At 31.4% G+C, this 24,913-nt stretch overlaps 3 protein-coding genes and 1 non-coding gene across 10 annotated transcripts in view; 2 read left to right on the top strand and 2 right to left on the bottom strand.

Moving 5' to 3' along the window:
* Positions 1–2,952, bottom strand: part of LOC145966431 (echinoderm microtubule-associated protein-like 2) — a 37,595-nt gene extending 34,643 nt beyond the window's left edge. The window contains exon 1 of the mRNA XM_083090475.1: positions 2,516–2,952. The gene's annotated coding sequence lies outside the window, so the exon portion shown is untranslated. The remainder of the gene's footprint in view (positions 1–2,515) is intronic.
* Positions 2,953–6,654: 3,702 nt separating this feature from the next.
* On the top strand, positions 6,655–6,736 carry Trnas-cga (transfer RNA serine (anticodon CGA)). Its single transcript has one exon. It is a non-coding gene; the product is annotated as a tRNA-Ser (tRNA).
* A 677-nt stretch (positions 6,737–7,413) lies between these two features.
* On the top strand, positions 7,414–11,459 carry LOC145966434 (MD-2-related lipid-recognition protein). The gene is made up of 4 exons (XM_083090479.1): positions 7,414–7,571; positions 10,035–10,163; positions 10,709–10,878; positions 11,282–11,459. Exons 1-4 carry the CDS (start codon positions 7,487–7,489, stop codon positions 11,363–11,365), a joined length of 468 nt encoding a protein of 155 aa, XP_082946605.1. The 5' UTR covers positions 7,414–7,486; the 3' UTR covers positions 11,366–11,459.
* Positions 11,460–14,884: 3,425 nt separating this feature from the next.
* Positions 14,885–24,913, bottom strand: part of LOC145966008 (uncharacterized) — a 60,499-nt gene continuing 50,470 nt past the window's right edge. For 4 of the 7 annotated variants that reach the window (XM_083089670.1, XM_083089669.1, XM_083089674.1 and 1 more), the window contains 10 exons: positions 23,407–23,714; positions 21,483–22,093; positions 20,790–21,334; positions 19,948–20,128; positions 19,137–19,267; positions 18,658–18,806; positions 17,994–18,173; positions 17,685–17,789; positions 17,405–17,605; positions 14,886–17,160 (listed from right to left, as the gene is read on the bottom strand). In XM_083089670.1, the coding sequence (XP_082945796.1) occupies positions 16,999–17,160; positions 17,405–17,605; positions 17,685–17,789; positions 17,994–18,173; positions 18,658–18,806; positions 19,137–19,267; positions 19,948–20,128; positions 20,790–21,334; positions 21,483–22,093; positions 23,407–23,714 (2,573 nt within the window). In that variant the 3' untranslated portion in view covers positions 14,886–16,998. Of the gene's footprint in view, positions 17,161–17,404; positions 17,616–17,684; positions 17,790–17,993; positions 18,174–18,657; positions 18,807–19,136; positions 19,268–19,947; positions 20,129–20,789; positions 21,335–21,482; positions 22,094–23,406; positions 23,715–24,913 lie in introns of all 7 variants that reach the window. The other 3 variants (XM_083089671.1, XM_083089672.1, XM_083089673.1) reach the window with 3 other exon arrangements.

Genomic DNA, 24,913 nt, shown 5'->3' with positions numbered 1-24,913 from the left:
ATAAATTTTCTAGATGATTTCAAACTTATCTAAACGAGACATTATTAAATAATAATTTAAAGTTTCCATATAACACGCTATTATTAACATTGGCATTTCCCCAATGTCACGTTTGGCAGGTGCCAATTGATCAAAATAGAAGAAAAAAATAAAAATCTTTCACGGTTATGCGGTAGAATCGCCTAACCAACTGTAATTATTATATTTCGTTCCTAGAACTTCATTAATTTTCTCTCGATCTCTCGGAGAACGTCATAAACATGCTAATGTTGTCTGTCGCGTCACTCGCGTGTTCAAGAAGTGCGTCCATCGATACGTTACAAGGATGTTGAAAACACGTTCTCCTATCGTCATTCGTAAGGTCGCTGGCTATAATTAGTCCCATCGCGCGTCGCGTTATCTCGCGCGGGAGCGTGGATAATCGGCGATTGCGTCGCGTCGCGATGACGGGCACCTATTTCCATCATTGATAACGAAAATGGAGCTCCCCTCGGAATTGCGGGCAACGATTACGAGCACGATTTTTCCCTCGAGGCACCGTTATGCTCCGCTTTTTCGTCGCGACTCATGAGAATCTCGTTCTCCGCGCGTCGCGATTTAGACAATGGCGAGAGAAATTACGCCGACGAAGAAGTTGTGAGAAGCCCGGTGAGCGGCGTTGGCTCATTGTCAGAGCAGATCGCGTAATTGGCTCGAGACCTACGGTCGTTTTCGTTTATGACAACCTACAAAACGGAAAACGCGCGCGGTTTCTCCGCAAAAAGATCCGCGTGACTTCGCTCTTTCACCTGACTTTATAGAATCGAAGAAGCGCCAGGAAATGACATGTGTTTACTCGACACATTCCAAAAGTGTTGCTGTGGGACGATCATATTTTTTTTTGTGTGTTAGGAAAGGAAAGGAGACAAATATATTTGTTTTGCGTGCAAAAATAACAAAGATATTCGCGGACTTTATTGTATAAACAGCGCTCGTAGACAGTTTGCATTTAATTTTGTTTGATAAGAAATAAGATAATTTTGCTACTGTAATCTCTCTCTTCTTAAAAATGAATAAATTTTCTCTATTACATAATTTTTCTTGATTTTCATGAACCTGTTTCTTAAAGGACGATGTACTTGAAAGATGATTAGTATGTTGCGAATAATTTATGGAAAAATCTCTTAGGAACTTATGCGTTTAAACTTTATGTAAAAAGGATTTACCGTTACATTTTCCATCAGAATATTAGTGGAATAATTATTAAAGGGAGGCTATATTGTTTCCTGTAAAGCGCTTCGTGACGCTCGCGTGAACAGCTGAGTTTTCTCCTCGGTCTTATCGAATTATCGCGTCGACAGTTTGTAACAACTTTAAAACTCCATCTCGTGCAAAGTTTTGCTAAACGATTTCGCGTGAAGAAGAATGCGGTATGCGCAAAATGCGCAATATTTTCATATATATTCATGATATAGAAATAAAATATTTCATGCTTGCAGATTCAGTTAAATGATTTATGCATATCAATTCAAAATAATTTTGCGATAAAATAAAATCGCCGCATCTTTGATGTATTATAATTAAATGTAATTGTGAATAAATAAATTAAATGAAATAGTCGATAAAATTTTATATATTAAATTTTTTATAATATTTCAATATTTTTTTTTAAAAAGAGAGAGAGAAGGAGAGAAGCCTTATTTATCTTTCTTTCTTGAAAAATTGATTTGCACTTAATAGATATCTATATATCATTGATGTATATATGGAATATATCTAACTGAGAATTTTCGATTAAAATACACATTAAAAATCGCATCTAAAAGATTTTCAGTTACAGATTCTTTCATTAATTCAAAGGTAACTTTTCCTCTCAGTTTAGAATTTAGATTTACCTTTAACAAAAAGTTTAATTTACGATTGGCACAAAATATTTAATTAAAAATTAAATGATTGCTATTGATAATAATTTCCAATCGAAAATTTCTAGTCACAGAAATTCAACGCTAAATTCAGCAAACAATTTATTATTAGAAAAAAATGTGTATTTTTCTTTATAAATTATTTATAAGGAATTTACTCATTTATATCGTGGCAATTAATTTAAATTACACACACATCTCGTTAAAGAATAATTAAAATTGTTAAAATATTTAACAGTGATAATTAAATCGCATTCGATCATACGTTTCAATTGCATTCCATTCTAGAGAAATCCGTTAGGAAATTTGTCATTAAGAGAAAGTACGTTTTTTCATATCACGTTACTCGTGTATACAAACATCGCGTCTCACCTTCTATAAATCGAATCACCTTCAAATTCAAATTTATCGCAAAACAGAGTCCACTTAAAATATCAATTGCTTCGAATCTCGCGTAAGCCACTGGCTACTCTCTTTTCTAATGCTCCAATAAATAGATTGTTATACTGTGATTGGGATCGTATCATCAGACAACCATCGACCTCACCTGTCTCTTGCAAAAATGCGCGTGTACACGAAGAAAAATTGCGAGTTTCGCGCTTCGATATACGCACCTGATTAGGATCGCGAGGAAAATTCGCGCGAGGGGAGAAATTCCTCCGCAGGAAACGATGGGGTCCTCCTACAGCCAGCAGCAATCCCCGCGAGTTATTTGCATACAATCCGGTGACGGCGGTTCAGGAATCCGCGGAAAGCGCGACCGACCGGTTAGCCTTCCCCGCCTTCCTTCCTTCCTTCCCTCCTCTTCGTCTCCGTCCGGTGCGGAGCGTCGTGTTTCTCCAGGTCGAGGGGCTCGCTTCCTTCCGGTTCCCTCTTCCGGTAGTGGATGTGTCCCTCGACGAGAACGAGACCGAGGATCGACGAAAATCGTCGACAACTAGACGCGCGCGCGAGTCGGTGGATACTTTGGAGAACGGAAAGTCGTCGTCGCTTCGTCGGCAACGACGGGCGAAAGGTGCCGCACGGTCGAGAACCCAGCAAGTACTGCTGAGGCCAACAGGTGAGCCATGCCAGCGGTTTACGGCCAGTGGTGTATCACGCTGGTATCCTGCCGAGGGCAAGGTGCGATGTCAGGAGCGTAATCTGCCGCTCTGAACTTCACCTGGCACGTCGGTTGCCTGTCTGCTGCTTCCGATCGAATTGACAGGAGACAATAAAAGAGGACGATATATAAAAGTTGTATTTTTATACCTGGCGAGAAGCACATGCATGTTTGAAAGCTTGTTTATTGACAAGTTTTCAAAGATGTAGGAATCATAGATATATTTATATTTATAAAATAAATTAGATAAAATATAAAGAGTTCGTCTTTTGTGGATATTTAATCTGTAATTGAGTTTGACGTATGAAATATTTATGAATAATACAGAAAAATTTCAAAAACAATAGTAAAGTTCGGAAATAAATAAAACTAAAATTTCTGGCTACGATCTTTTTTACAAAAAAAATTAATAACGTAAAGTTATTTGCGTTTTTTAAATCTTAATATTTATTACGTATGTAATATAAAAAAAATTGACAAATTTGTTAAGAAATCAAGGAGAATAGCAAATGATCGATAAAGATAACAACAGGTGTATTTAATAATTATGAAATATTTATTATAAAATATTGGTTTCCTTGTTGAATCGACTCTGAATTAAATTGTAGAGCTTTATGGAAGAGAACCGGTTCTCTCTGAATCCGGAAGAAACATATGTCGAACAAATGTTCCCGGATAATTCACTGACGCTCCGTCGGTTCTCATAAATATCGACGCGCGATCATGATTTCCGACACAAAGTTTCTGCATCAACTTTTCCACATGGTACGTATAGCTTACATTCTTTCGCGCGACAAATGCATAATGAATTTTCGCGAAACGACGTCGCCAAGATTCTAGAAATATAAAGAAACAAAATCAAATAACATTGCAAAATCAATAAATTATCGTATCAAGATCTTGCATCTTTTTATTTCCCTTGCAAAAATCTATTTTACATTTTAAATTGTGTAAGCAGTTTATCGTTCTTTTATCACTATTGTGATTTATCAAGTTATTATAGTGCACTGAAATAATGAATTAAATTAGTAGTTACTATATTTTAACTTACAATAGTAATTAATATCGTTTTACTGTCGCTTCATATATAAGTATTTATTTGAAAACTATAACATTTTCATATTCACGAGATTAGATTCCCTGACGGTATTAAAGGCGATAAAGAAGTTAGCGAGTTATTGCATTTTTTTAGTAATATGTAAATTCTACAGTTAATCCAATGCATCAACTATATATAATGCTTCATTATGTACTTTATAGCCACGTCGTAATCTACTATTAATGTCTCATGAATGGAATTCCACAAATGAATTTTTCATAGAAAGATTAATGCGTATATGCTTTAAGCACAAATCCTCTATCTTAATTTGATTTTTAAAATAAATATATCATAATAATATATCAGATTTAATAATTTAATTATAGTAAAAAAACCAGTTTCCCTATAAAAATATAACTTATTCATGATGTGTTTACGACAGCCATTTTTAATATTTTTCTTTCATAAGCATTATTTAAAAAATGCATAAATTATAAAATTCCGACAAAAATAGCATACTTATATAGCACAAGATTGCTTGACATTCTTAATCGATCATTTATTGGCATAAAGAAATTTTAAACAATACAGCCATAAAAGCATCACTTACATTATTTTGCTTTAGTATACAAGATGATATATGTAAAGGTTTCAAATAAAAACTTTGACCTAGGAAACGAGATCTAATATATTAATATATCATACATATCACTATGAACAAGATCTCTCATATCGAATGTAGGTTCTAACATTGTCTAACTTCCTTTAATGGCTCTCTTTCTCGTGCAAAGTAAAAGTGACTGTAGCATCGAAAGACGTCAGGCTGTTTTTGCACAACCTTCTTATTCAAATCACTCAGCCGATTTCGCATTCCGAAAGTGCCTCACGGAGCCACCGCTTTATTATCCCGCGAGTTGATCCTCCCGACCCGCCTACGCCTTCCGTATAATTTTCACAAGTCGTTTCTATTTCTTGCGATGATTACAGCATCAAGTGACATAATCAAAGTGCGAAGATTGTCACATTTTTTTACGCGTGGGAATCTATTCTTTTGTAATTGTATGTGGCGCCGTGTATGTATCTTTTAATATGTACATAATATGCAACATGAACATAATTTTTTTTGCATAATTCGCAATCTTTTAAGTATTAAGGTGTATTAATGAAGGCACAAAGAATATAATCTTCAATAATTTTCGTCAATAATATACCGAAGAGAATTTATGTTATTAATTTAAAAATAACATATCGAAAACGATATTTGACGATATGATAAATTCTTATCATATTGGCGTATCCATATTGGAACCGATTATTTTCTATCTCTTTGCGTCATAATCTCGCTGACGCAATTTATGTCATTATGAATCATATATATTGATATTATAAAGATAGTCTATTACTAAGTTAAATTATAGTTATCTCTTTATTGCAAAAATCTTAAAAAAATAATTGTTACCGCTTCATATTATTTATTATGTGCTCAGAATATTTGACATGTATAAAATTATTCTTAATGCACGCAACAGAATCAAAAAGTTACACCTTATTTTATTTAATATTAATACATAATACTAATTACATATACATAATATTAATATATATTAACAAAAATTATATACAAAAAACAAACAAAAGAATTAACTTATGAACTCTCCAACTTTAAAAAAATATTGAATATTAAATATTATTTAAAATTTACACTATTTCTAAATTATTAGTAATTATAAATGATTTAATATTAGAAAGAAAAAACTAATAATAGAACTAATAAATATATTGAATAATCACAAAATCAATATGTAAAAAAATTTCTTTTCAAATAATTTACATACTTTTTTGAATGTAATAGCACACATTAGCTATTAATAAGGACTTGAAAAATTAAGCAATAAAAAATCGAATCAATTTATATCATGGAAATTACATTTTTTTACTTAATATAGAGTTTAGATTATATATTGTCTAATTTATTGTTTTTTTTCTACGTTATGCATTGCGTTTCAGAAATATAAGTCTATTTAAAAAATAAATTAATACAAATTTATCATACATCTAGCATGCATTTTCATTAGTTTACCGATGGAGAGTTCAATAAAAGAAGAAACATGTCATTAATTGATAGTTTCCCGACAGATGACGCCATCTTAAAGGATTCTTAGCGATGCATTATTGAATTTTTGAAGCCACTAACAAAGACGAATAATTCATCTACTACAAAGAAGAGATAAATAAAAGATTAACATATGTAACAATATATTCATGCATAATCAATGCCAATTTTTTAATTTTTAAAATAAAATAATGTATTTATTATTAGGTGATCCTATCTGCGTTCTGCATTCGCAATTTTTAGCAAAAATATTGTTTAAAAAAATCACAACTCTATTATATATTCGTCTTTATAAATTATATATTTTCATATATATATTTTTGTAATAATTAATTTATTTATAAAAAAATTGCTCTGAGATTTATTTGATATCATTATTAAACAAATATATTTTTTATACATAATTGTGCTAACATGTTTTCTGAAATAAATTAACAACATTGTTGTTGAAGTGACAGATACGCTTTATGTACGTTAATACATAGACGTCATACCAATAGCTGCGGTGTCCGAGTGGTTAAGGAGTTGGACTCGAAATCCAATGGGCTTTGCCCGCACAGGTTCGAATCCTGTCCGCAGCGATTATTTTTTTTCTTCACTGAATAATTCTTCATACTGTCTTATATAATATTTATTGACATTAATCAATTGTACTTGATGTAATTGTGCTGTATTGCCAATATTTTTCATTATTATTATCACTTGTCGTTTATCATTACACGAGTAGCTTGCGCTTCGTATATTGTACATTTAATGTAAATTATGAATATTTATGTTTTTTAATAAAATGTTTTTAATAAAATACTGTTGATACATGATAGACGTTATAGAAATATATATTTATCATAAAATTGAAATTCTACGCTGGTATTTAAAAAGATACTTTAGAGTATATATTAAAAAAATATATAAAATATATAAAAATATATATATATATATAAAATCTATATTTATATGAAAATCAATGTGGGTAATTAATATTCATCCTATGTAAGACTGGATAGGATGGTTCGACCTTTAGCAACGAATCTTACATATATATATAAAATATATAATTCACTTTCCTTCTGTTCCATCCCGGATATGGAGGGTTATCATGAAACCATTCACTGTTTAGTCATCGACGACGGGAACGAAATTCTATGACGCGTTTTGCTGGAAGAAGAGACACAATCATAAGTTTCGACGTGATCAAGACGCTATCTCAATTGACCTACGGCCCCACTACCCTTTCCCTCACCCGGTTCACCGCTCCGTTATCTGCTTCTGTGCGTAGACTGACCCTCACGTCGGTCTTCTTTCACTTGGCTACGAACCACCATCCATTGAAGATGATCCGAATCGGCGCACTCTTCCTGATCCTGGCTCTGTCCACGCTCTACGCGGAAGTTGTGCACTTTACACCGTGCCCTTATCGTGAGTATCGTAATATCTCTCCTTTACTCGAATCGCGATTCGCTGATTAAACGGAAGGGACTCTGCTAGAAAGTGACGGGGGCATGTTTCTTGCTTGGCATAATGTCATCAAGGATCCTGATCGCGTAATTGACGTCAATCAACGTGAAAGTCGGGGAAAAATCGGGGGTTAAATCTTTCGGCGGATATATCGATCATCGACGTCCACGATTGCGTATTTTTTATCATTCTCGGAGCGACGAACTCTTATTTAATGCGATTACCATATATCGAACCGTGCGAGCGCGTAAATAAACCAGGGTAAAGCTAAAATGGGACTCCTTTTTGCAATCACTGTTATTCATGCATTTTTACCTCCAGTTTCATCCATCGTGCGTATTTCGGGAATAATGTTATTTACGAGTCCGATGCATTGCTACCGTCAAGTATTTTTTTTATCGATTTCAATGTATGTGTATTGTTTGTATCAAATTTTATCGAAATAATCTCTTTCGAGAATATATTTCAAAAATTACTTTTCATCCCTTATAAAAAAGTTTAATGAAGCTAAGCTAAGAAAATTAAAAAATTTATATTGTATTAATTTATTATTATTTTGAAAGAAATTGAATTATTTTAAATTGCAAATTTTTTCATAATATTATGCTGTAATATTCATTTATTAAAAATATAGTTTTGAAATGTTTTTTCATATTTATTATTATAATTGATATATTTAAATTTGAGATTAGATATATTTTGCGAAACTTTGAAATATACGAAAGTATGGCAATATACGAAGTTTTTGAATCGTAATATTAATAAATTAATTATTCTAAATTTCGATTTGCGAGAATGCATTATTCATATTAGAGATGTTCACGGAATAACTATTTTTAACCATCAACAACATATAAACATGTGATTAGCGAGAGCGATTAAGTGAGAGAGAAGGACGAAGATTAAAGTAATAACGCCCCTTTCTATGCAAACAAAGAGGGATTGCTAGACTAAAATAGCTTCACATCAATTTTATATCTTCTTTCCCACTTATCAGTTGAACTTATCAGTGCCCACTTATCACGTGAACATTCCATAAAAATTATTTCTTAAAATTAATGCTTAAATTTAAATTCTTTCTTTCTTATCAAAATTTTGAGCAGAAGATTTCATTAAAAAGAAGAAGACATATTTTAAATTTTTTACATTTTTGACTTTACAAAAGCTGAATTTTTAATTCCATAGAAAATTAATTTTGAATATTATTATTTATTATATTCGAAAAGTAAAAAAAAATCCTAATCAATTTCATTACGCATCGATCAAATGTATATATATTGAAAGATTTAGTAAATATTTGTTATAAACATGTTGTCTAGATTAATTGAATTGAATTGAAATGTTGAGTGATATATTCGCTGGGATGTATTTAATTCAAAGTTAATTCATATTGTGGAATATTAAAACGATAATGAAGTAATGTCTAATTGAAAGTTACAGAAAGTGGAACATAGGGAAATGCATTAAATTAATATGATAAATTAATCTGAGAAAAACATTTTCATCTCAGGAATAAAAAGCTATATGAATCTCACAACAAAGCTAAAAGCCAACGCGAAATTTCTCCGCAATAAGCATTTGATAAAAGCGAGAATTATTACAGATGAAAACATTATTGTTTGCAGGAAAAAACAATCACACAAACTTTAGCTTTCCGGATAAAATAGTTTGGGGAAAAAATCTGCTAAATCAATGAAACGGTGAAACTTTGATACAAATAGAGGTGATATGTTGGGGCTTGAGATATAATTTAATAAGTTTTTCGTGTATTCACCGAAATTTTGCGAAAGTTTTTTTCCATATTGTAATTTATAACCGAATTATTCCCGGAGAATAAACCAAACATCTGGTATGCGTTTTCATAAAAAAAAAGGAGAGAAAGAAACTCAAGATGCAAAAATTTCGCTTTATCTAGACTTAGATAGAAACTTTGTCGATCGCAGTTTCAAAGTAGTTTGTGTCAATCTGCAAAAATTGCGCCATCGATGACACGTGCCGCTCGCATATTCTTTTTATGTTTTTTTTACAGCAATTTACGCGCGCTTATCTCATTAATTCTTATACGAGAGAGAAACAACATTAATAGTATTGTATGAACTTATGAAGATATATAATGACAACTTAAAAATCTTAAATATCTGCTGTTTTTGATTTATGGCATGCTACGCAAGTAAAATGATATTTTCTTTTTACATATATTTTATATAAATTTTATCTGCTTATAAAAAAATTTAAGTAACTTAAAAAATGTATCTTATAAAATATTCTCACTTAATATTTTCAATGTATCTTGATAGTTCTTACTTTTAATGTCTTCTGTTATTATTTAAGTTGTGGGCAATAAATGAGATGTGAGGATTTAAAAAAATATACATACAATTTTTTGAATAGATTCTTTATGAAATCTTATCATTTATGTTTTAGCTGAAAATTACACTTCAGTTTGTACTGTACACGAAGTACGAGTAAACCCATGCAGGGAAGCTGAAGAAAGAAAACCATGTACTTTAAAAAGGGGTCGCAATGCGAGTATAAGTTTTGACTATACCACTCGTAAGTATAATATTTTATATGCTTGATTCATATTAAAATAATAAAAATATACTATAGGAGTGTCAATTAAATAATTTCGAACTTTACGCGTTGGAAACGATAAATTCGTCATATCTTTTATTTACAATTATGTACATGTTTTGAATTTAATTTAATATATGTATATATACAAAAGATATCTCAAATAGAAGAGAGAATGTAGTCACAACAATCATTAAAGATCATTAAAAATTATTACGAATCGTAGCAATATATTCTAATAAATGTTATAAATTAGAAAGATTTTTAAAATAGCATTTATTATTAACACGAAAGATCTCAATGTATTAGCCTTAGTATTTCACGTATTTAACGTTTCTAGATCAACGCTTTAAAATACAAGAAAATATTTTGTGGAAAAAAATAATTTATATAAATTTTAGAAGATGCTGTTAATTCTTTATCTTTCTTTGAAAATATTTTTTACTCTAGATTAAAAAAAATATAATATTAATTATTTTAATCAAGATGATAATGATGTATTAATAATATATATTTTATTTCAGAGTTCGGTGGTGATGAATTACAGAGCAGAGCATATTGGGCTTCGGAAATAGTCGATTTGCCATTTTTGGGCATGCCAATTGAGGCTTGTCCATGTACTACTTGTCCGGCTACACCTAATCAAAAACAAACATACACGGTGGTGTTGCCGATCTCTAAGAAATTCCCTGCGGTAAGTAATTTTTCGATTTTATTGTAAATAAGCCATTTTATTTCGTACTATATTTATGTATAAATAATTATAGACTTCATAATATGTATTTGTTTATCGTAACTTATTTTCTGTTTATTTTATTTTATTTTATTTTATTTTATTTTATGTGATTTATTATATTTTATGTAATATTTTTATTTATATGTATGATTATGTTCAACACACAATTTTTTACATTGAAATCTATTCAAATATTGAGAAGTTTAATATTGAAATGATAATATACTTAAGGATATAAAACTTAAATATAATTTGATATATAGAAGAATGGTTTATAATAGTTAAGTAGTTTATTACTAGAAGAAGAAATTAATTTTAAAATTAAAATATATTGTTATTTAAAACATATTTTTAATTACAGCGAACGTATGATCTTAAATGGAAATTGTGGAATTCGCAAGAGCAAGAATGCTGTTTTATGTTCCAAATTAAATTGATGAAGTGAAGTTATTGTTCTTAAATTCAACATATCATCCTTCGCAATGATTATAATTCGCCGATTCATAATTTAATAAAATAAATAATATATTTGTATTAAATTGCAATCTTTCATTATATTTGCCTTTATACTATGTCAAACATGATAAATTTTTATCATAATATAATCATTAATAAATAACTTAATAAAAAACATATCATTATATTATAATATTTATCGATAATTCTTAATTAATGATTCGCAAAATTCTTTCAGAAAAATTGCATGATGGTTTCTATTTGATTTTATAGAAGCTATTTGTCAACTTTTTTAAATATCTTAAAATATTAAAGATTCTTCTAGTTAGGAAAAAGAGTGTGTGTTCGACTTTTATATAATATTTATAAAATTATATATTCGATAAAATTATATATTGATTTTTTGAGGAGAAAGGGAGGGCTCTATATGTAATTTTTGCAGTATCTAAACATTCAATCTTCATTTAAGATAATTATATAAGTATTTGTGACTTTAATAATTCGGTTTACGGTTAATATTATACATTTAATTCGTTAATAATAAAATTACGTTCCATAAATCGCGCTAGCTTTTGCTCTCTTTTATTATATATCATCATTTTATCTTTTCGTCTATTTATCAATAATTCAGATTATAGATAGTCTGATTAAAAAACTCCCAAGCATTGGGTAATAATTCAGATAATAGTTTTATCAAGCTCGTGCTCACTATTATGAGTCATGTGTTTTTATACATCTCTTAAACATTTTAAAGCATTCAATATCTAGTGTGGAATAAAATCGCTTATATATTCTATATCAATAGAAATTAAATAATATTATTTACATCAATTAACATACTAAAAAGGTATTTTTCTAACGTAATTATTTCCGCTGTCCATAAATAAATAAGCTTTATCGCAAAATGTCGTGTGCAATCCATTAAAATAGCCAAAATGAAAAAAAAACAGTATACTGGTATCTTTTACTCTGCGTATTTAAAAGTAAATCCATTTTTATACCAGCTAAGCCGTCATTTAGTTTCTGAATGTTTCAAGCGGAAAATGTCCATATTTGAAATGCCATCAGCGAAATCTATATGTTTCTAAATGTAAATTGATCGCACCAGTTTTAATCTTATAATGCGAAATTATTTATCGACGAAAGTCGATTGAAGTTTTATGTGATTATAAAAAACCCGTTCCTATCTAAGAAAATTGCTAAATATATATAACATATTTACATTTATTATCATAATAATTATTACTTGTTCATAAATAAATAAATATGTATATATATATATATATATATATATATATATATATATATATATATATACACACACACATATATATAGTAACTATATACGAAGTATTCATCAATGATACAAAGTTATGAAGCAGCATCATTTTGCGAGCATGTGATTCGACCTATATATGCAAGGTATTCTTGGTAGACGAACGAAATATAAGAGTTCGACGATCGTTCGTTCAGTCACACACGGTGACATATTGCGCGACGCAAAGGCCCATAATGTGGCGCGGTCTCAGATGGCCAATCAAAGACCAGCCTGCTAGAAAAATAATTGGCCACAATTGTTAAATTGTGCATTTCCTGATAAAAGTGGCCGGAAGACGGTCCCGCCGTCGATTCTGTCGAAATTTACAATACGTAATACGGCAACATGCGGGTTCATTCATGTAAGAAAAGAAAGAAATGTGGGTCAAATCTCTCTATATATACGTCGGATATACTATATAATAGCGAAATCGTTATTTTCCATTCGATCATTAATTAAATTTGTTGATCAAACGATTCTTATCCGGCTAATTTCTATCAGACAATCTCTTTAATTGCTCCTGATGTTTATAAATTCGGCCGCCACAGGAGGGAATCGATGGGAAAAAAGGATATCAGTTCCATTTATCTTCATTTATTATTACATCAGCAATGCAGCGCTTGCGATAATTATTTCTGTTTTGAACGCAAACTGAATTAGACAAATAATTGGACGAGCACCTGGGATAGATTAGATTAATGGCATCATATAGATTAAAGATAAGACATATAGATTAAAGATTAAAGAGACATATAGATTAAAGATTAACATTTTTACTTCGCTTATTTTGTTTAATCACAAAATAATATTCTAATAAAATACCGGCTATTCATAATTTATATTCTTAATTTCTTGGAAGCTTCTGAATTCCCTGGAAATTTTTATTTATATTCTTTAAAATTAATATTCTCTGAGAAATATTTAAGATTGGCTTTCTCAATTTACATTTGCTCGACAGATTTTTTTTAATCATCAACGGAATGTGGGAGTATTTTCTTACGATAAAACAAGAAGTATCTTGAAGCTTCGCCAAAACGTATCATCATCCACTTTCTCATTTCCGCTGCGGACGCAGATATTTAGCAAAAATTAACGCGATATTTAACGTGGCAATTAGTAGTAATTATTGTCGGATGCGCACGCAATTTCTCGATAATTAAAAACCTAGTGGCCTGCACTGCCAACTCTCATTACGAGATTGATCGAGGATAACTGTAAGCAAAATAATTATCGTCCAGAGAACACCGATTACCGGCTTGTCGCGGCGCGGCCCGAGGTCAGAGGCCATAATAACAGATCACTTTGGTCGACCCGTTCGCTATACGTTGTAAGTTAATGCGCAATTATTCAATTGAATAAGGCAGTTGATTCACGAAGGAACTGGCCGCGGCAGAAAGTTCAGAAAACGCCGCGAGAAGGCCACGAATTTTCGCCGGCAAACAGGAAACAGCGACTTCATCTCGTAAAATTTATTACACCGATGATGAATTCTGACAGTTGCGATATATAAATATAAATATGAATTTTGACAGATTTATGTAAATTAAATGCGTTCTAAAAATGTCGAAACTGTAAACACGCGTTTATATTTTCTTTCAAAATATAAATATATGTAAATTTTTTTTTATATTACCCATCGCAATTTTTTCAACTTCAATATTGACATTAAATTTCAATATTGAATAAATTCCAGGTTAATTTTAAATAAAAGTTGTATTATAGAATTTTATTATTTATAAATTAAATGAGAGATAATATTTTAAATAATAAATATTTTCATTTTTAATACGATATATGATTAGAAAATTGTTAATGATACGAGAGATAAATATCGATTATAAATATCAAAATGCAGGAATAATGCCATGTTCAAATTTTCCATTCATTCTGGGAAATCTCCAGTTATTATGTTGTTGAAGCGGCTTTGCAAGCCGCTTAACATCATGCATCCACATTTTCTCACTGAAAATTTATATGTTTTATAAGTCCTGAAGAGCTTTATCTGCAATCAACATGTTTCATAAGTGCTGAAGAATTTTATCTGCAATTGTTTATTAAATACAAGATTTAACAACATAATAATAATAATAATAATAATACAAATATTAAAAATAAAAATAATAATATTAATAATAATATTAATATATAATAATAATAATAATAGAATAATAGAAACATTTATAGAACTAATTAACTGTACAATAGTTAATGTATTGACAGAGAACAAAGTGGAACTCGAGATACATAGCATCAATTATAAACTTAAAAAACTTCATTCTAAAAATATTAAACTAATCGCTGAAAATACGATAACTAAATTTATGAATGCATTATCAATACATATTGCCGATTAATAAATCTACAGTTTATGTATTCTCGAATAAGAATACGAAGCGCTATTGCTCGAGTATCAAAGTGGTGTATCTTTTCGTGACTCGCAATCACAAGCAGCGATTATCGTTGTCGTTCTCGTCGCGACAAGGGAACAGGTATCGATTCTTTGGTATCGACATTACATGGCGCATGCTGTCATGCGACCGAAATTTAGGGCAATACAAAGCGAGCACAGAAATATATATGAAAAAAAGCATTGCTATTTTTACGCCATGTCTGATTATTCTGTATGAATAGTCTGTATTCCTGTTTTAGAAAAGCAAGCATAGATATATTGAAATAATATAAATTGCAAATGAATAACATTAATTATTTTTATCCAATAATATTGTTTTCAACAAGTACCAGTAAATTCAGGAATCCCGTGATATAATTTCGACTGTCTTGCCGTTACAATAATTTATCTTATTTTTAACCGTTACCCAGAAATTTAGTAAAAATAACACATAGCGTTATTGCTGAAAAAATTAAAAGTTAATTTTTTGTACTAGCGCTATAATTGAACAAAAATATCGACGTCTTGAAACACATCCGGCATTATATCGGTATAAAATATAAATATCATAGAAAATCTGTGGATTTTTTTTGTAATCTTGGCCGTATATTTCACCTCGACACCCACGTCTCTTTGGCAAACGTACCTGTGATTCATTGTTCCCAATGTGCATGACTTTTCTCGAGCCTAATCGCCGAGCTTTATCAGCGCCACGAATTATCGTCCACGGTAGAGCCGCATCATCGGCGTTCAGTCCGTACGCATAATCTAAATCTACATAGTAATCTTATCATCTCTAATAGACGACCTGGGAAGGCGGAACAGTCAAGGTTCTCGCGAGCCAGGTCATCTTTATATCTCTCTACTCGTTTCCCCGCAGGATAAATACAGTCTAACAATAGATCTCTCTTAAGAACTAGCAAGAAGGTCGTACCGACAATACAAGCATTTACACTTTTAATGATCTTCAAACCACCGAATTGCAGTCCCTTATCTAAAGTTATGCCCTTCATACCTTCTGTTTTTCTTGTTATCTTGACACATTTACTCATAATTTATTGACATTTACTCATAATTTTTTTCAATGTAACTGAAAAATGTGTAACACGCGTATAATATTAATTTTTTCTTCTTTAATCATAAGCTTTCATTTTATTTATGAACTTACGCTTTCGCTTCCATCGTAAATAAATCATTTTGCAATATTCGAAGAAATGTGTTATCAATTTACGATAAGTACAAAATATTTCAGGAATGATTACGATATTTATGCATCGAACAAATATAGATAATTAGAAATTAGCTAAAGTAATTTTTTTCTCTCTCTTTCTTAATATTTAATGTATGTACATTTTTTTTAATATTTGCTCGAAAAAAGTGTAAATGTTATTGATACCATAAAAGGTATAGATGATACTATTTATATAATCAGTAAATAATATATTGTTTAAAAAAGGTTTTTTTAGATATTTTAATTATTCGTATTTGCAATATTTTTTATACGTCAATATTTTTTGTATAAATGTAAAAAAATTTGCAATTTAATATACATATTAATTCCTAAAAAATTTAATATACGTCAGAAGCGTCTTTCTATCGATCGAGCTGCTATTTTACAAACTGTTTAAACAGGCGAATTAATATCTTTCTTCTGGCATTAATCTACAATGGTGAACTTGCGACAAAACGAATCTGTCTGTCAAACACATTGTGAAATAATGTTTCAGCGAGCGTAGATTGTGACAAACGAGAAAAAGAGTTGTCATTCAAACGGACTTAGCGGTTTCGAGCTCGAGAATATCTTTTAAAGGGTATCTTGACACGTCAATCAATAATGGAAATTTTTCTTTAGATCCAGACCTTTTTTTTAATTTCTTCTCTTTGTGCCGTGAAACGTTTGCTCTCTCCGAAAAATTTATACTACGTAAATCGGATCTTTGCACACCGAAATCCTCGCTTCCTGAAGAATCCTTAGCCTCGGACCCAGCGGAACTCCCATCTTCTGTAACCTCTCCTCGCTTAAATAAGGCAGCTCCACCATTCCGACTTTTTCTTTCTCGAAAGCAGCCGCGTATTTCTTCAAATATATCGTACAGTCATTATTTAATTACATTATCCCCTTTAATCAAGGAATAATATGTAAGATCTCTTTATTTTAAATCGCTCATTTTTCAAAAACATAAATGCATCGATAATTTTAAGAAAAATGAACACATTAAAATGACATATTTGTCTAAAAAAATTTTTCACGTGTCAAATCATTTGCTCTTTTTTTCCAAAATATATTAAAATGATGGGAACATATATATTAGTATTCTTACCTCATACCCAAGTTCCCTCAGAAATAATCTGATGAGAGGTGGCTCCGTGCCGAAGAACTTGGTCAGCTTCTTCACCCTCGAAGGATTGGAGAGCGCCGGCAGTTCTGAATCCTTGATCAGGGGTTGCGACTGTGACCTGACCATCGCCATGCTCGTTTGCGTTCTGAGGGTCGCAATCTCGCACTTTATGCTCTCCATTTCCTGCGAAAACCTGGTAGTAGTAGAGTCTTGGAAATTTCAGCTCGTTTCGCACTGTAATTTTTTCTAACAATTTTCTCACCTGTATCATCAAATGCTGAGTCCTCATCTCTGAACTTAGGTGTGCCACGGATCTTGCCAATGTCACCACGTGCGACTCCAATCGCTGGAAACGCTTATTGATGCTCTACGCAATAAAAATTATTTTACGTAGAGATTTTATAACAATAGAATTGTTTTAAATGAAATGGAATAAAATAATTTCTAAATCAAATAAAATATTTAATAATACAGTACTTTCGAAATTTTATATCCATTAAAAGTTTTACAAGAAAAATCTTTTATATATAAGTAAAGAGAGAACAGAAAAATATCTATTAACTTTGCTAACCTTGATGTCTTTGGCTTTTTTCATCCTATCATCTATCACGTGAGATCTACGTTTATCATGATGCCTCGTGACAGGTCTGGATGACACGGATGATGTTGGCAACGATGAAACGGAACCATAACTAGTAAGTCCTCTCGCCTTTCGTCTCTTTTTCACGCTTCCGCCGAGTAATTTAAGTACCTGCGACAGTTTTTTCGCATGCAAATTGAGATAAATTCAATTACGTTGGTGCCATGAGCACTTTCAGCGTACCATGTCCTCGTTAATTTTAGCACGTACTCCCATTTTACCGCGACCGTAGAAAAGTGACATGTCTAATATTTTTACGTTTAAATTTACAATAAATGTGAGTTACTTTGCATTTTGTCTTTACATTTATTATTATATTGATTTTTTAGAGAAGATAATAATTAAATATGATTATATATCGTTAATAATATAGTAAAGAAAGAAAAAAAGAAAGAGAAAGAGAAAAGAATCTTATCTCATTTTAATATTCAAAATATATATTTTGTATAATATAATAAAAAAAATTTAATTTCGAAGAAGATAGAAAGCGATACAATTTTATTTTAATTTTCTATAACACAAATTTTTCGGGGGGAAAAAAAAAAGAAAATTAAAAATAACAAATGTTTGTATATTAAAATGATATTAAACTTACTTCGCTGTACATATTTTCTAATCCTTCCAATTGCTTCCTGATCGTCCTTGCGTCAGTCGTACTGAGATCAGAATCGCTCCTATCCAACATGGAATCCAAATCAAGTCCCGTCGTCGTGGATGTTAAATCAGCGGCTTCTACTCCAAAAACTGAAAGAAAAAACATTTATATAGATATGCGATTATGAATTTGTAAAAATCTTGATGATAAAAACATTTATTAACTATTGAAATTAAATGTGACTAATTGATCAAGTATGGAAAATTAATATAATGATAATTATATATAATTAATTTTAATTCTTATATAATTATCATTATTACTATTTGTATATGGAAATAAAAAATACCATAAATATTAAGGATTTACAAGAGAAATAGTAATTTAGTATTAAAAAATAAAATTAAAAATGTTATGTCTGTAAAGGAAGAGTAAATTTTTAGAAAATGTTCGCCTCTTTAAAGCGATTAACTACTTACGATGAGAAAACTTTTTCGCAGCTTCCTTCTTGGATGTCGAGGCGCCACGATGTTTTGTGTTGCTTGAGAAACCTCTCTTCTCCATAGCCTTGCTGTAATCGCTGTAATTTGGTTTCGATCCATACGGTAAACTAAAATTTCCACAAAGACGCTATTATTAATACTAACAAGCATTAAGCTTTCGCACATGAAGCAGCATTAAAATATTAAGTTTGAGATTAAAAAATAAAAGACGAAGGATACTAGATTATTTCATATTAAACAGTGAAAAATTATTTTATAAAGTTAATTCATTAAAAATGTTAAAAAAAGCAGTGATTTGTTTATAATTTATACTTTAACGAGTTTAACTATATTGTAATTTATATTTAATATTAAATATATTATATTTTAGTTTAATACACTTGCATTTTAATTACTGCTTCAATATAAGTATAAATATAATTATAAATATAAATAAATAAATATATATATATATATACATATTTATTTATTTATTTATTTATTTTATATAAAGATTAATATTGAAAATATTATCACCAAAAATGATTCTTTATAAGGATAATTAAATAATTATTAAAGATTTTATTTTGTTAAATGAATATCTCGCAAGAGTCTTGTGACTAAGAATTTAAAAGCTGCAACGGGGAAGCGTTTATTTTTAACATCGTAGAAGCGATTTTTTAGCCAGACACCGATATTGGAATTTCGATATGCCGGCAAGGCAACAAAATCGGAAGTGGTTCGGGGCGGTGACCGGAAGTAACACCGGTTGTGCGAAGAAGAGAGACCTTGTTTGAAGTCAGATTACCTCGTTGAGTATCGATTTCTCGGCGTACGTGGGCTGTCATGGGGTGACAACGGCGGTAGAGGTGGTGTCACTGAGGATACACTTTCGGACAAGGTAGAGTGCGCCATCGCTGGAACGTCTCTGGGCTCCAAAATACTCCTCAACTCTGACTCCACTATGTCGACCCACTCAGAGTCTTGTACTATGAAAGAGGAACGAGAAGATAGAAACCATGGATTCTCGATAGACTGACGAGCGATCGATACTTCAAAACTTTATAAGAGAAAAATGTAGCTGAATAATTGAGAATATAGGAAACTATAAATATAGGTATTAAGATAATTTATTATTTTTATTTTTTATTTAATATGTTATATAAATAGACAAAGTGATCTATTATAAGATTTCTTTCAAAAAATATAATAACTCATCATTTTTATATTCTTGTATAAAAAAATAAATAATAAAAAATAAATAATAAAAAAATTTTCCTTATGCAAAACAATTTTTTAAATTTTTATTAAAATTCTTTAAGATGTTAGGTGCAAGATAATGCAATAAGCAAATATTAATGGATTTCAAACGTAAAATAATTATGTTTTGCATACAACAAATTTTTTATTATTTACTTTTGAATTGTTGAAAAAAATTTATACATATATAAATAATATTCTACGAAAAAAAAATTTCTTTCTAAAAACTCAATATTATATTATCAAGATAATTTAGATTGAATGTATAATTATCGATCGCTCTGTCATTAAGTTTTTTAAAAAATAATAATATGTATACGAAAGTTGATCAAAAATGAGTTAAAAGATATAGTCGAAAAATTTAAAAAAAATCAAGAAAGCCATCCTTACCTTGTGCCAAAGTCTGATCGTCAGGTGGCGGGCGTCTTCCACTTGAATAAATTGCAGAGCCTCTTCCGGAATCGACATTCGAGGAACTCTGACCGGTCTTGTCGTAATCCGAGCCCGAGCCTTGATTCTGGATCTTCAACCGGCCAATACCCTGCTCCAGGTCGTCTTTCCTGCTATCCGATTTCACTGCGGTCTCTTTTCCAGAGTATTGCCCGCCCTCGAGCCTCTTCGACGCTTCGCCAATCATTTTCGTGGCGAAGCCAACCCTCAAACCATCTGCATCGCTGGCGGGTTTAGAATTAAAGTGACTCTCCTGCTCCGCTCTTTTCTGCAACTCCTCGATCCTCTTTTGCACGGAATTGCCCTCCGCCGTGTTTTGACTTCCCTCTTGACTCGACGATCCTTGCTCTTGTTCCTTTTTCGAGGCCCGCGTTTCATCTCGTCGGATACCAAAACTGGTCTCCGGACGATACTCCTCGTTCCTTTGCGAGCTGTTTCTTCCAGGTGTTTCACCCTGATTTCGATCCTCCACTGTGATTTCATACCTAAAATGTGTTTTACAGATCCACATTTTAGAATAGTTTACAATATTTATTTCATTTTTGTTTCTTCGTGTATTGAAAAAAGATTTCAGCCACTAAACAAAGTCGCAAACTAGTCTAAAAATCTCTCTAATACATCTTCAAACCTTACCTCTCCTTGTCTAACGGGTCCACCGTGAGGTTCTTCATATTCTCCGCGGGATTCTTGGCGGCTTCAACGTTTCGCTCGTCCTCATAGCAGAGTTGTGGTTGCGAAGCCGCCTTCTCGATACCCTTAGCGGAGTTTCGCCTCTGAAACTCTGTCTCCTGAATGCTCTCGGTCTTCATGTAAACCTGGGGAACACCGTATCGAGGTCTACCCTGAGCGTAATGATAATACATCTCCTGGCCCGACACACGAAGTTCTTGCGTCTGTCTGGATGTGCTCGGAAGATCGATTTGCGATCTCGACATGGCCTGCCTGGCCTGCTGGTATTGTTGATAGGAGACACTATTAGCAAAGTACGACTGCTGCACATTTCGCGCACTTGCTGTTTGCGAATTCGCCTGTCCGGCCATTTGTTGCTGATGCATCTGCTGGATCAGTTGACGCTGATGCAAGTTCTGGGCGTGCTGCTGCGCGAATCGCGGACTCTGATGATGATTTTGATTTTGATGGAGCAACTGTTGGGGACTTTGGAAGCTCTGGCTCGTCGGCGGCATCGCGTTACCTACTTGATGTTGCTGCACCGACAGACCATGCGATTTTTGCGTGCCTTGCCCCTGAAGCAACCAACCGAATCATTAACAATGAGTTACCGTTAAGTAAAACGTGTTAAGATGAACGCCTGTTTATCTCTTGTACGTTTGATAATACATTAGAGTTCATCTTAGAATTTAATTCATCTTTCAAAAACGCTTCCGTAAAGGAAGTGATGAGTTACAATGAGTTTACGAAGCTTGTCCATTGTGCAAGCAACGGAAAATATTAAGAAAGCATCATTATGAATGATGTACTGCACTGCTTCTCACTAATTTAACATAGTATTACATAGCTCAATAATATTACACACAACCATCATTATTTAATAAATTAAAATCTGTGCACTCGATTAAGCAAATATCAATTATTATACATGGCGGACATTTAGGAATATAGACTTGTCGTTATACGTTATTGTTAAATTACGTATACGTTAAATTTCGAATATCACATTGCATCTAACGTTTCACGTGCAATTGCTTCTGTATAAAGGATTGCTGGTGATTCTGTATAAAGGATGGCTGGTGATTGTCTATGTTGTTACATCGTTTGAATATATATGAAGGAAATGTCACCATGAGAGAACATGTGACAAGCTGTGAGACACTTATTTTTCTGTCTGTTGAAGAGCGTCTTTGTATCCTGCACGCGAGGAATATCCGCATCCGCATAAAAACGCGACAATATTTTATGTACGAAACGTTTTATGTATTTTATTACGATATATATTTCATTTAATTAAATCTTTTTATCATAAAACAATTTCAATAGATTTCTTTTCATAAATTTCTTATTAAAAGAAATTGTTTTATTACAAGTTAAATTTTTTGAGACAACAGGAAAACAGGAAAATAATTCTTTATATAATATTATTCATGCAAAGTAGAAAGAATATCTTGAATATATAGCATTTTTAAAAGAAAAATGTTTGAAAAAAAGATTAATTTTATGAAAGATATTTAAAGATATTTTAAAAGAATTAACTTTTTAGAAATAATATATTGTATTTAATTAATTTTATAAAATCATAATTAACAAATAATACTTCATTTAAATTATTATTCTAACATCTTAAAATGTGACTTTTATTCGCTGAAGGAAACCTGTAATTTTAATTTTTAAAGGAGTTCCTTTTTCATTTCATTACAGTTTCAAAAAATTCTTTTATGCCACACACAGGTACTTTTTTCCAAGAAGCAGTATAAAATAGTCAGCTCTTTCTCCGTCTCGAGGGTCTTTAATATCGAATTTTCACTTTATTCATTTTCTTGTAACTTTTATCAAAGTTAAACTATGCTGAACATTTCTTATCGGAATTTTATATGAATTGTACCTGTCCTTGCGAGGGATTCTGATGGACTCCCTGATGCATTTGCTGGCCGGTCATACCGCCCGATGCCTGAACCACGTATTCTCTCGTAACGTTCTGCACCTGCTGCGCACCTGTCGCGGTTTGGCCGAAAGCAGAAACTTGGGTTTGATGAACCGTTTGAACTCCTCCTGGTGGAGTGTGGTGGGTCACGTGGAGTTGAGCGCTCTGTCCCGGTAAATTCGGTTGAATGGTCGTGGTCGGTTGTAGTTGGCCTGGCAAAGGTACATTTTGCTGGTTGCTTTGATAGACGTACGAGTGACCGTACTGGCCTGAGACGAGAGAGAGTTTCAATATTATTTCTATCCATTATGTTATTACGGGAAAAAAAAGTTAACTCTAGCACCAGTCGTATGCGTAGGGTATCTGCATGAAAAAAATATTGTTCTTTTTTCAACCGCACGATATCCAAAACTTGTTGTAGCTTATTATTGAATTGAGATAAGTAAGTCATTTTTTTAAATTGAAAATATATAGTACACGCTGTGTACAAGTGCTTTGAGCATATATTTCTATTATCCGTGAAATTGAAGTAAAACTAACATGTTGTATCATGAGGCGTACTTATTCTGAACGCCATCGGGAATGCTAAAATGTATGAATATGCAATACGCTACTAAAGTTACATAATTAAAAGGAAAGTTTCTTCTCCAGTTAACTACACGTTTCAAATGCACATTTCATGAACAAGTTATTATTATAATTATAGAAATTGCGACAGCTCACGGAAAAGCTTAAAAGGCACAAGTGTGCAATTTCAACAAAATTTGAGGTATTAAGAGAAACATTTTTTATAAAAACGGTCAAAAGCGGAAATAGTTAAACAAATTAGATTAAAATTGTACGGCTGATTTCAAAATGTTTTCCAAACCATATTCATATATTATCCATATTAAAATATTCACATCGATTCTACAAGTATAACTTTATCTCAATATCTGCCCTCTCTCTCTCTCTTCCTCTCTCTTTTAAATTATTTTATTCAACAGTTCGAAATTTATGAATCATTAATTTTACATTCGAAACGTAAGGATTCAACATTCCCCTATCGATCAATTTCAAATCGAGCAAACGATTAGAGAGATATTACTTGAGTATTAAAGGCATAGTAGATCGTGAAATAATAGCAATGATATTACATGCGCTGTGATTTTAGAAGTTTGCACAATAAATAGCCGTGCAAAAACAAAGAAAATGTTGTGTCGCGTTTTAAGTAAGCTGTAAATGATAAGCTATGAATTATGAGTGTGAAATAAGTTCACTTATTAAATAAAAATCAGAGTTGTAATTTCAATACAATATATCCACATACATCAATCATCAGCTGTAGCAGGTAATGTCACGTTGAATATCATTGTTTAAAGACGATGATTGAAATTTGCAAGTTATTTTTAATTTTTTATTTATAAATTTATATAAATTCTTGGAAATATAGTACTACATAAAACATGCTGTAATTTTTAATTTACAT

This window comes from Camponotus vicinus, unplaced genomic scaffold (genome assembly GCF_025532165.1).
Source record: "Camponotus vicinus isolate PSW18456_S1 unplaced genomic scaffold, iyCamVici1.0 SCAF_2, whole genome shotgun sequence".
Lineage (NCBI taxonomy): Eukaryota > Metazoa > Arthropoda > Insecta > Hymenoptera > Formicidae > Camponotus > Camponotus vicinus.
The sequence above is the reverse complement of the archived record's forward strand: the minus strand, read 5'-3'. Positions and strand labels throughout refer to the sequence as shown.